The sequence below is a fragment of the Bombina bombina genome, chromosome 7 (assembly GCF_027579735.1).
Source record: "Bombina bombina isolate aBomBom1 chromosome 7, aBomBom1.pri, whole genome shotgun sequence".
Taxonomy (NCBI): Eukaryota; Metazoa; Chordata; class Amphibia; order Anura; family Bombinatoridae; genus Bombina; species Bombina bombina.
Genome location: NC_069505.1, coordinates 62,379,647 through 62,394,442, shown reverse-complemented (window position 1 = coordinate 62,394,442; position 14,796 = coordinate 62,379,647). Strand labels below are relative to the sequence as shown.

Genomic DNA, 14,796 nt, shown 5'->3' with positions numbered 1-14,796 from the left:
CTGAGATTTCCAAACCCCTGTGCTGACAGAGATCCTCAGACAGCCTCCCAACCTAAAAGACTCGCATCTGTAGAGATCATGGTCCAGGTTGAAAAGAACCGAAGAGACCTGTAGAACTAAATGATGGTGATCTTAACCACCGAATCAAAGATAGTTAAACATTAGGATTCAAAGATATAAAAAGTTATATCCTAGAATCCCTGCACCATTATTCAGCATAAAAAAACGGAAAGGTTTCCTATGAAATAAGCAAAGGGAATCAAATCCAATGCTGCAGCCATGAAACATAAAACTTCCATGCATATATAGCAACTGGAAGGAAATAATAGAGACTGAAGGTTCCGACAAACGGAACCCAATAAACTTGTCACTTGTCTGTTAGAGACAAAAACACAATCTATCTGGAAACCTAAAAAAGGTGACCCTTGTGTGAGGAATCAAGGAGCTTTTGATAAAAAGATCCTCTAACCATGTCTTGAAGAAACAACAAAGTTGAATCGTATGAGATTTCGCAGAACGAAAAGACTGAGCCAATACCACAATACCGTCCAAATAAGGAACAATGAGAACCTTGAAAAGATTCTTAGAGCTGTCGCTAGACCAGATTGAAAAGCAACAAATTGGTAATGCTTGTCAAAAAAAGAGAATCTCAGAAAATAAAAATAATCTGAATGAAAACAGAAAATGAAGATATGCATCTATTGTATCTATTGTAAACAAATAATGCCATCACTGACCAAAAAGGCAGAATAGACCATATAAACACCTATCTAAAAGATGGTACACTTATATGACAATTCAGAAAATTTTTCTATCTTTGGAACAATAAATAGTCTTGAATAAAACCCCAAAACCCAGATCCTAAAATGAAACTGAAATAAATACCCCAGAAAACTCCAGGTCTGAGCAGCGCTTGAGCCCCAACGGGTGACCAGCCGCACTTCACCAGTACCCAAAACATATAGGTCTGAAACACACTTCAGCAAAGTGTTAGTCTTACTGGAATAGCTGGAATATGATAGAGAAAAAAGACTTCTCACAGACGGTTTTACTCTGAAACCTATTCTGTACCCAAAGACTAAGAAGTTTGGACCGAATAGAACCAAACAATTTAAAAAAAGTCTTAATCTGCCCCTTACCAGCCAAGCTGGAATAAGAACCGCACCTACATGCAAATTTGCGGAGCTGACTTTGAACTTTAAAAAGGCTTAATTGAATGAAGAAAAAAACTTCCAATTATAAACATGTTACTTGGGGAAGAATTCAGGATTCCGTTCCTTAGTAAGAACAGAAAACTAATATAAGCTTAAAGTTTTAGTCCTAGAACTCAATCTTGAAGCCCAGAGTAACAGTTAAAGAATTGAATCCAAATAATTGATTATCTTGAAAAAAAAAATAAAAAAAAATATGGATTTTAGAAATCAAATTAGCATTCCAAGATTGAAATCACAAAGTTCTTCTAGCTAAAATAGCTAAAGACATAGATTAAACCTCATTTGCGAAAATATTTAATAAAATGACAACACAAATGAAATTATTAGCATGTTAATCAAGTTAAAGGACCAGTCAACACACTGGACTTGCACAATCAACAAATGCAAGATAACAAGACAATGCAATAGCTCTTAGTCTGAACTTCAAATGAGTAGTAGATTTTAACAATGCTAAACAAATCATAATCCGATACTTGATCTTAAAGTATCCAACCAGAAAGATGAAGCAATTGCAACATCAGCTAAATAGATTATAGGTCTAAGAAAAGTACCTGAAAATAATTTTCCTTAAATAAGATACGACCATCTGAAGGAAAAAAATAAATACTATTTGCTATAAGAATAATAGTATATTTAGCAGGAGTAAAGAGAGCCCCATTAACTTGGGGAATCTTTCCTCATAACTGAAAACTAACTGCCGGCAAAGAATACAATTTAAAAACCTTAAAGAAGGACTAAAAGAAAATTCTCAGCCTATTCCATTCCCTAGTATCAGGAACTGAAAAAAAACCTCTGAAGAAACCACAGAAGATTAATAAGCAGAATTTAAATGTTAGCTAGTCTTTAAAATCAAAAGAACTAGTTACTTCAATATCCAAAAATAATCAACACCTTTTGAACAAAGAACAAATGTACTCTATTAAAAAATAAAAAAGTAGATTTGTTAGTGTCAATATCTGATGAAGAAAAATTCTGAAAGAGAAAAAACACCATCAGAGAAGGATAATTCATTATGTTGTTGGTCATTTGAAACTTCATCAACTAAAAAAGAAGTTTGAAAAAGACCTAAAAATTTTATTAGAAGGCGAGATGTCAGACAAAGCCTTTAAAATAGAATCAGAAAAATATTCTTTTAAATTTCTAATTATATCTTGTACATAAGATATAAAAAGAATAGCAATATATAAAGCATAAATACTAATGGATTCTGCATGTAAAAGTTTATCATGATAACTTATTACAAACCATAGCTAAAGATAAACATTCATAACATTAAAATAAATGAACTTAGCTTTGGTAGGACTGATATCAGTCAACAGGAATCCCTCAGCATTTCTTGATACAGGAACAGTGTATGAAATATCTTGCAATATGTAATAGAAAAAAACAACATATAAAGCAAAATTATCAAATTCCTTAAATGACAGTTTCAGGAATGGGAAAAAATGCAAAATAAACAAGCCTCTAGCAACCAGAAGCCAAGTGATACTTAAATAAATAAAAAAAAGTGAGACTTAAATAATGTGAGAAAAAGTGGAACAAGTATGACGCCCACATTTTTGGCGCCAAGTATGACGCCACATCCTCTGACGCCGAAAACGATGCCCACATTTTTTGGCGCAAAAAAACGTCTGAACACACAAGCGTCAAAAAATGACGTAACTACGAACAAACTTCCAGCGTCAACTACGGCGCCGGAAATGACAATTTTGCGCCAAAAAAGTTTGCGCCAAGAATGACGCAATAAATTGAATCATTTTCTGCCCCCGCGAGCCTAACAGCCCGCAGGGAAAAAAGTCAATTGAAAATTTTCAAGGTAAGAAAAAAATATTTATTCATATGCATTATCCCAAATAATGAAACTGACAGTCTGAATGAAGGAATACTGATTATCCTGAATCATGGCAAATATAAGTTTAAACACATATATTTAGAACTTTACATATAAAGTGCCCAACCATAGCTTAGAGTGTCACAAAAAATAAGATTTACTTACCCCAGGACACTCATCTACATATAGTAGATAGCCAAACCAGTACTGAAACGAGAATCAGTAGAGGTAATGGTATATAAGAGTATATCGTCAATCTGAAAAGGGAGGTAGGAGAAGAAATCTCTACGACCGATAACAGAGAACCTATGAAATAGATCCCCTAGAGGAAGACCATTGTATTCAAATAGGCAATACTCTCTTCACATCCCTCTGAAATTCACTGCACTCTGAGAGGAAAACAGGGCTTCAGCCTGCTGCGAAGCGCATATCAATGTAGAATCTAGCACAAACTTACTTCACCACCTCCATGGGAGGCAAAGTTTGTAAAACTGAATTGTGGGTGTGGTGAGGGGTGTATTTATAGGCATTTTAAGGTTGGGAAACTTTGCCCCTCCTGGTAGGAATGTATATCCCATACGTCACTAGCTCATGGACTCTTGCTAATTACATGAAAGAAATGTATACTACTGATACAATACACTATACTACACACACTACAGAGGTACACATATTACAAGTACACATCACAGCTATACAAATGTATACTACTGATACAATACACAATACTACACACACTACAGAAGTACACACATAAGTACACATCATAGCTATACAAATGTATACTACTGATACAATACACTATACTACACACACTGCAGAGGTACACATATTACAAGTACACATCACAGCTAACCAAATGCATACTACTGAAACAATACACCATACTACACAAACTGCAGAAGTACACACATAAGTACACATCACAGCTATACAAATGTATACTACTGATACAATACACTATACTACACACACTACAGAAGTACACACATAACAGGTACACATCACAGCTATACAAATGTATACTACTGATACAATACACCATACTACACACACTGCAGAGGTACACATATTACAAGTACACATCACAGCTATACAAATGTATACTACTGATACAATACACCATACTACACACACTGCAGAGGTAAACACATAATTACACATCACAGCTATACAAATGTATACTACTGATACAATACACCATACTACACACACTGCAGAGGTACACACATAACAGGTACACATCACAGCTATACAAATGTATACTACTGATACAATACATCATACTACACACTACATAAGTACACACATAACAGGTACACATCACAGCTATACAAATGTATACTACTGATACAATACACCATACTACACACACTGCAGAGGTACACATATTACAAGTACACATCACAGCTATACAAATGTATACTACTGATACAATACACTATACTACACACACTGCAGAGGTACACATATTACAAGTACACATCACAGCTATACAAATGTATACTACTGATACAATACATCATACTACACACTACAGAAGTACACACATAACAGGTACACATCACAGCTATACAAATGTACACTACTGATACAATACACTATACTACACACACTCTAGAAGTACACACATAAGTACACATCACAGCTATACAAATGTATACTACTGATACAATACACCATACTACACACACTGCAGAGGTACACATATTACAAGTACACATCACAGCTATACAAATGTATACTACTGATACAATACACTATACTACACACACTGCAGAAGTACACACATAAGTACACATCACAGCTATACAAATGTATACTACTGATACAATACACTATACTACACACACTGCAGAAGTACACACATAACAGGTACACATCACAGCTATACAAATGTATACTACTGATACAATACACCATACTACACACACTACAGAAGTACACACATAACAGGTACACATCACAGCTATACAAATGTATACTACTGATACAATATACTATACTACACACACTGCAGAGGTATACACATAACAAGTACACATCACAGCTATACAAATGTATACTACTGATACAATACACTATACTACACACACTGCAGAGGTACACATATTACAAGTACACATCACAGCTAACCAAATGCATACTACTGATGCAATACACCATACTACACACACTGCAAAGGTATACACATAACAAGTACACATCACAGCTATACAAATGTATACTACTGATACAATACACTATACTACACACACTGCAGAGGTACACACATATTACAAGTACACATCACAGCTATACAAAATGTATACTACTGATACAATACACTATACTACACACACTACAGAAGTACACACATAACAGGTACACATCACAGCTATACAAATGTATACTACTGATACAATACACCATACTACACACACTGCAGAGGTACACATATTACAAGTACACATCACAGCTATACAAATGTATACTACTGATACAATACATCATACTACACACTACAGAAGTACACACATAACAGGTACACATCACAGCTATACAAATGTATACTACTGATACAATACACTATACTACACACACTCTAGAAGTACACACATAAGTACACATCACAGCTATACAAATGTATACTACTGATACAATACACCATACTACACACACTGCAGAGGTACACATATTACAAGTACACATCACAGCTATACAAATGTATACTACTGATACAATACACTATACTACACACACTGCAGAAGTACACACATAAGTACACATCACAGCTATACAAATGTATACTACTGATACAATACACTATACTACACACACTGCAGAAGTACACACATAACAGGTACACATCACAGCTATACAAATGCATACTACTGATACAATACACCATACTACACACACTACAGAAGTACACACATAACAGGTACACATTACAGCTATACAAATGTATACTACTGATACAATATACTATACTACACACACTGCAGAGGTACACATATTACAAGTACACATCACAGCTAACCAAATGCATACTACTGATGCAATACACCATACTACACACACTGCAAAGGTATACACATAACAAGTACACATCACAGCTATACAAATGTATACTACTGATACAATACACTATACTACACACACTGCAGAGATACACACATATTACAAGTGCACATCACAGCTATACAAAATGTATACTACTGATACAATACACCATACTACACACACTACAGAAGTACACACATAACAGGTACACATCACAGCTATACAAATGTATACTACTGATACAATATACTATACTACACACACTGCAGAGGTATACACATAACAGGTACGCATCACAGCTATACAAATGTATACTACTGATACAATACACCATACTACACACACTGCAGAGGTACACACATAACAAGTGCACATCACAGCTATACAAATGTATACTACTGATACAATACACCATACTACACACACTACAGAAGTACACACATAACCGGTACACATCACAGCTATACAAATGTATACTACAGATACAATACACCATACTACACACACTGCAGAGGTATACACATAACAAGTACACATCACAGCTATACAAATGTATACTACTGATACAATACACTATACTACACACACTGCAGAGGTACACACATATTACAAGTACACATCACAGCTATACAAATGTATACTACTGATACAATACACTATACTACACACACTGCAGAGGTACACACATATTACAAGTACACATCACAGCTATACAAATGTATACTACTGATACAATACACTATACTACACACACTGCAGAGGTACACATTACAAGTACACATCACAGCTATACAAATGTATACTACTAATATGTTAAATCTAGCAAATCCACTGACTGATCATACTTGATCTAACAAATACCTATCAAATTAAATAACTTTTAACTTGGAGCCCCCTCCAAATAAGTGTTAATGCCAACTTTAGCTTGTGTTATCTAATGTAATAAACACTTGATCAAACCTGATCTAACAAATATCTATTAGCCCAAATTATTTTTTGGACTGAAATTTTGATTGGGGGGGGCAGCCCCCCTAATTTAATACCTTATATCTCTGTAATTATGTTAGATCTAACAAAACAACTGACTGATCATACCTGATCTAACAAATATTTATCAAATACTTTTTTGTCTAATTTTTTAATAAGGGGGCTGATGACAGGTTAGCCCCCCATCCAAATAATTGTTAATACCAGCTTAAGCTTGTTAGATCTAACATTATAAACACTTGATCAAACCCGATCTAACAAATATCTATTAGCCTGAATAATTTTTAGGACTGAAATTTTGATTTGGGGGGCCAGCCCCCCATAATTTAGTACCTATTATATCTGTAATTATGTTCGATCTAACAAAACTAATAGCTGATCATACCTGATCTAACAAATATCTATCAAATTAAAAAAATAATTCTCCAATTTTTTGATAAGGGGGGCACCACTCCAAATAATTAATACCGCTCCTTGTATACTAGATCTAACGAAAATAACAATTGATCAAAACCTGATCTAACAAAGATCTAACCAACTGAATGAAGTTTGTTTTAAAATTCCAAAATTCTATTTATTTTTTATTTATTTTTTGGAATTAAACTTCTTGTATGTGTCAAAATAGTCACAGAATTAGGTTCAGTAGTTTGCCTGGGAACTATCAAAATCAATATTCCTTTGTACATTATTTTTATAAAACAAGGTAGAATAAGCACTTTGGGCATGTTTAAGCACGTTGTATGGTAAAGCAAAAAAAAAAAAAAAAAAACATACTCTGAAAGAAGACCACATGCTACAGTGAGTTTTTGCTGCTACAATAAAAACTAATTAAAACATCAATATTCCCCTGTATAATGTTGTATGATGCAAATAAGAATAATCACTTTGGGCATATTAAGCCATTTTGTATGTTACATGATAAATGTTAAAAAGTTTACCTGAGATATTGATGTGCTGGGATTGTCAGACATTTCTCTATATTTAAAGGGACAGTCTAGTCCAAAATAAACTTTCATGATTCAGATAGAGCATGTAATTTTAAACAATTTTCCAATTTACTTTTAGCACCAATTTTGCTTTGTTCTCTTGGTATTCTTTGTTGAAAGCTTATCCTATGAGGTTCATATGCTCATTTCTTAGACCTTGAAGGCCACCTGTTTTCAGAATGCATTTTAACAGTTCTTCACCACTAGAGGGTGTTAGTTCATGTGTTTCATATAGATGACACTGTGCTCATGCACGTGAAGTTATCTGGGAGCAGGCACTGATTGGCTAAACTGAAAGTCTGTCAAAAGAACTGAAATAAAGGGGCAGTTTGCCGAGGCTTAGATACAAGATAATCACAGAGGTTAAAAGTATATTAATATAACTGTGTTGGTTATGCAAAACTGGGGAATGGGTAATAAAGGGATTATCTATCTTTTAAAACAATAACAATTCTGGTGTAGACTGTCCCTTTAATTGAAAGCGAAAGAGCAGCTACTTTTTATTTGCCTTTTTGACCGCAATCTTATTCCATATTTGTCCGTGTCTCGTGCATCATATGATGTCTCTATCTCCTTGCACACTTTTTTTTGTTGTACAGCACGTGGCATCACTCAGTTTGTTATATCAAATTATAAAACAAGAAAAAGGAAGTAGTTACTTCAAATAAGAAGTTCCTAAAAGTCTAGGGAGAAAGCAGAACTGTATAACAATTTGTTATCTATACAGTTGTGCTTTCTCCCTAGACTTTTAGGAACTTCTTATTTGAAGTAACTCTTTCCTTTGTCTTGTTTTCTATGTATATTATCTAGGATGCACCTGGGTTACACATATAATACTATTTAGGGGTGAGCTTACCTTTTATTTCTTTTTTGTTGTATCAAATTCCTTCTTTCTCAGATCGATCCTCTCACTGGGATGGTGATGAACCTAAGTGATCTGAAGCGTCACATGGAGGTAAGAAGCTGTGCAAAATGATGGAGATGATATTGGGAGACTTACTGGAGATTATCTCTTCTTATTTCTAAAGATCATTGGATTGATACCATCTTATACGTGTTGTTGGGGGTAGTATAGATTTAACCCATTATCAACAGCTGTCTTTTCACTCTCACGGATAGCTACAAAACTGCACTATTTCTGAAAACCTCCTAAAGTGACGCATGTAGTAATAGCGCATTTGTGAGATCCACACTATTACAGGGCTCAAAACACCTTAAAGGGATAGGAAAGTCCAAATTAAACTTGCATGATTCAGATAGAGCCGGTCATTTTAAGACACTTTTAAATTTGCTTCTATTTTCTAATGTGCTTTGTTCTCTTGGTATCCCTTGTTGAAAATAAAAACTCACATATTCTACACAGGTGGGAGCTAGCTGCTGTTTGGTGCCTTCACACATTTGTCTCTTGTGATTGGATAACTAGATGTGTTCAGCTAGCTGCCAGTAGTTCAATGCTGTTCCTTCAGCAAAGGATAACAAGAGAATGAAGCAAATTTGATAACAGAAGTAAATTGGAAAGTTTATAAAAAATGTATGTTCTATACAAATCATGAAAGAACGTTTTGGGGTTTCCTGTCCCTTTAAGGACACGCAAGATGTGCAGGGTATGTCTGTGTTGTTAAGGGGTTAATAGAGATAATGAGAGTGATGCATTACTGTATCTTATATATAAAAATAACTAACAACCTCTATCATCTCTACAGGAAGCCATTATTGTTCCCATGGACCACAAAAATCTGGATAAGGATGTCCCTTTTTTCAGAAATAATACTAGGTAAGAGAAGCAGGCATTTTATATATCTACAGGAGAAACAAAATGTTTGATGGGCAAACTAAAAGACCAATTAAAGGGATAGTCTAGTCAAAATTATACTTTCATGATTCAGATAGGACATGCAATTTAAAATAACTTTCAAATGTATTTGATCATCAAATTTTCTTTGTTCTCTTGGTATTCTTTTGTGAAAGCTAACCCTTGGTAGGTGCATATGCTAATTTCTAAGCCTTTAAAGGCCACCTCTTATCTCAGTGCATTTTGACAGTTTTTTTACAGCTAGACAGCGCTAGTCCATGTGTGCCGTATAGATAACATTGTGCTTACTCCTGTGGAGTTACTTATAAGTCAGTACTAACTGGCTAAAAAGCAATTCTGTCAAAAGCACTAAGATAAGAGGGAAGTCTGCAGAGGCTTAGATACAAGGTAATTACAGAGGTAAAAAGTATATTAATATAACCGTGTTGGTGATGCTAAACTGGCAAATGGGTAATATAGGATTATCTTTTTAAACAATAAACATATTTTTAGGTAGATTGTCCCTTTATGTCTGCCTGTATTTTCTTTCAAAATGTATGTGCTCTGTAAGTCTATTTCATGAATCAACCAAACACAATGTTTTCATAGCAAAATAAGAGCGATTACCTGCACCACGAACGTATTAAACAATAGGCTACCAAGATCCAGGCAAATTAGCGTAGCAGTCAGTAAGCATACATATAAAAAGGGATCAACTGCTGTCAAAGTGAAATGAAATTGTAGACAATGAGAGGAGAGTAAAAAAAAAGAAATGCTAAAAAACATGAAGCAAGGAGGGTAAGAAATAAAACTGAGTCACACGTCTGGATGGCCTAGGAGATTAAAGAGACAATAAACTGCTGTTGATAAGCCCCTGATAATACTCCAAAGAACGAGGAGTAGTAATTGACGCGCTTCTCATGTGTCACCATGAAAGGGACACTGTACGGTAAAATTGGCTTTGTGTTTTTTGTATATGAAATACTGTAGCTGTTTTTGCAAATTGAAATCACAACACATTTAAATGGTGTGAGCTTGCAGAGAGAGCAGACTCCTTTATTTTTCTCTATATACACAAAAGTCCCTTATCTCTGACTGTATATACAAAGATTAATACTCAGGTAGAACTATTTAAAATGAACATTTAGTACCTATTTCTCCCACCCCCCCATTGGGAATGTGATTGCTTCTGCTACGTCTTCTTTATGTAGCTTTCTATAGCCAGTTCTATAATATTGCAATTCTAAAATTTTCTGTAAAGGTGGCAGTTTTAACAGGCAAAAACAGCTAGTTCAAATGACAAAATAAAAAAACTACTTGTAAACAACTGAAGCACTCCAGCAGGTACAACACATTATGACGTAGCCGGGTGACATTATGAAGTGGCCGGGTGACATTATGAAGTGGCCGGGTGACATTATGAAGTGGCTGGGTGACATTATGAAGTAGCCGGGTGACATTATGAAGTGGCCGGGTGACATTATGAAGTAGCCAGGTGACATTATGAAGTAGCCGGGTGACATTATGAAGTGGCTGGGTGACATTATGAAGTAGCCGGGTGACATTATGAAGTAGCCGGGTGACATTATGAAGTGGCCGGGTGACATTATGAAGTAGCCGGGTGACATTATGAAGTGGCCGGGTGACATTATGAAGTAGCCGGGTGACATTATGAAGTGGCCGGGTGACATTATGAAGTAGCCGGGTGACATTATGAAGTAGCCGGGTGACATTATGAAGTGGCCGGGTGACATTATGAAGTAGCCAGGTGATATTATGTGTAACATTATGAAGTACAAAACAGAATGAGAAGCAGTCTGCCAGGAACGAACAGCAGCATCAATAGCTTGTTCTATGGCCCGGTTGCCACCTGCTAGTAGCTTCTTTCTGCCCAATTGTGCTTTTCACAGAGGAAAACTTTCCTGTAGTATATCAGTCTGATCCCGCCGACATGGTCAGTCCAGCCCCGAAATACCAGGCAATTCTCCTCTGAACAAGGAACATGACGACCCCAGACGATCGTTTCGGCCTCCTTTGGGCCTCGTCAGTGAGGTGCAGCGCTTCTCTCTTTTTATTTATGCAAATTATGACACTTAGAGAAGTCTCCCTAAGTGTGATGCGGGAATCCAGACGTGGACCCGTTGCTCGGTGTGCCTAGAGGGACATGGCTGCACCTCACTGACGAGGCCCACAATAGGCCGAAACGTACGTCTGGGGTTTTGCCGTTTCTCTTGTTCAGAGAGGGATTGCCTGGTATTTCGGGGCTGGACTGTACTGTGAAGTCAGGATCAGACTGATATGCTACATGAAAGTTCTTCTCTGTGAAAGGCACATGTTGAGCAAAAAGAGGCTGCTTCTAGGGTGGTAACTAGCCATAGAACAAGCTATTATGCTATTGTTCGTTCCCAGGTTGAGCGCTTCTCTCTTTTTATTTTAACATTATAAAGTAGCCGGGTGACATTATGAAGTAGCCGGGTGACATTATGAAGTGGCTGGGTGACATTATGAAATGGCCGGGTGACATTATGTAGTGGCCGGGTGACATAATGAAGTGGCTGGGGAGGGCACTGAAATATTTTCTAATATTATAAAAAAGCACAAATTAATTGTATAATTTAACATAAATAAAAACTTTAGCCGGGCGATGAGTAAAATTAGAGGGGTGGTGCAACCGCTAAAAAGGTCCTGGGAAGAACACGGATATTAAAGGAGAGAACAATTCTCTACATACATACATACATACATACAATACAGTTCATTGTCCCTCTAAATGTAGTTTTGGAACTACATTTCCCATGATGCCGAGACACACTTTGAGGGTGTCTGAGCATCATGGGAAATGTAGTTCCAAAACATCTGGGGTGCCAAGGTTGCTGACCCCTGACTTAAAGTCTCTCTATAGTTTTGTTTTCTCTTAAAGGGACAGTATACACTCATTTTCATATAACTGCATGTAATAGACACTACTATAAAGAATAATATGCACAGATACTGATATAAAAATCCAGTATAAAACTGTTTAAAAACTTACTTAGAAGCTGTCAGTTTGGCTCTGTTGAAAATGTAGCTGGAAAGCCCACTGCAAGTGGCAAATAAGACACTCCCCCCCCCCCTCCCCCTTCTTTTGCATATGAAAAGACCCTTTACACAAACAGGAGCAAGCTGGAGTAGGTAGTTGACGGTATTCACATAAAACTTTGGGGCTTGGTTAGGAGTCTGAAAATCAGAGCAATGTTATTTAAAAATAAGCAAAACTATACATTAATTTAAAAAAAAAAAACTTTATGGGCTATATAAATAGATCATCTACAAAACATTTATGCAAAGAAAAAATGAGTGTATAATGTCCCTTTGAGCTTAATTATTCTGTTGTTCATGAAACTTAAAGGCATTTTTCTTAAATATTAGTGAGAATGGGGATACTTGGTGATTTAAGGCCATTATTGTGTGATTTGTCCCTAGAAATCAGCACTATATGCTTGCACAATTACTCAGATAAAAATAAACATATGCAAGAATATATATAAATACATTATGGGCTAGATTACAAGTGGAGCGCTAAATAACCAGCCTTTACAAGTAGCACTTAGCGCTCATTAAATTCAGACCTCTGGTTAATTAAAAAAATGGCCCCAAATTTGCCCAAAATAAAGTGGATAGTTCCTGTATACAATAAAAAAATACCAGCATCTTTATTTTTGTAAATAATAGTTTCACAAAACAGTTTTAAGGGGTTAAAATGAGTGGGAGTGGGGTGTTAGAAAAAAACGGCACTGAAAAGTGCCTTTACATTGGGGTCTATGGATGACTGTGATTTCACTTGAAATATATATATATGTATATGATTACATGCATATATATTTATGTGTTAGTATGTGTATATACATATATATTTATGTGTTACTATGTGTATATACATATATATTTATGTGTTATTATGTGTATATACATATATATTTATGTGTTAATATGTGTATACACATATATATTTATGTGTTACTATGTGTATATACATATATATTTATGTGTTACTATGTGTATATACATATATATTTGTGTTATTATGTGTATATACATATATATTTATGTGCTAATATGTGTATATACATATATATTTATGTGTTACTATGTGTATATACATATATATTTATGTGTTACTATGTGTATATACATATATATTTATGTGTTACTATGTGTATATACATATATATTTATGTGTTACTATGTGTATATACATATATATTTATGTGTTACTATGTGTATATACATATATATTTATGCGTTACTATGTGTATATACATATATATTTATGTGTTACTATGTGTATATACATATATATTTATGTGTTACTATGTGTATTATACATATATATTTATGTGTTACTATGTGTATATACATATATATTTATGTGTTACTATGTGTATATATATATTTATGTGTTACTATGTGTATATATATATATATATATATATATATATATATATATATTTATGTGTTACTATGTGTATATACATATATATTTATGTTACTATGTGTATATACATATATATTTATGTGTTAATATGTGTATATACATATATATTTATTTGTTACTATGTGTATATACATATATATTTATGTGTTATTATGTGTATATACATATATATTTATGTGTTACTATGTATATATATATATATATATATATATATATTTATGTGTTACTATGTGTATATATATATATATATATTTATGTGTTACTATGTGTATATACATATATATTTATGTGTTACTATGTGTATATACATATATATTTATGTGTTAGTATGTGTATATACATATATATTTATGTGTTACTATGTGTATATACATTTATATTTATTTGTTACTATGTGTATATACATATATATTTATGTGTTATTATGTGTATATACATATATATTTATGTGTTAATATGTGTATATA

The 14,796-nt window shown here is 34.4% G+C and overlaps 1 protein-coding gene across 1 annotated transcript in view; it reads left to right on the top strand.

Annotated features, from left to right (window-relative positions):
* The window catches only part of PTS (6-pyruvoyltetrahydropterin synthase), a 50,822-nt gene that overhangs the window by 29,621 nt on the left and 6,405 nt on the right, over positions 1 to 14,796 (top strand). Inside the window, exons 4-5 of the mRNA XM_053720144.1 lie at positions 8,962 to 9,018; positions 9,767 to 9,837. Of these exons, the coding sequence (XP_053576119.1) occupies positions 8,962 to 9,018; positions 9,767 to 9,837 (128 nt within the window). The remainder of the gene's footprint in view (positions 1 to 8,961; positions 9,019 to 9,766; positions 9,838 to 14,796) is intronic.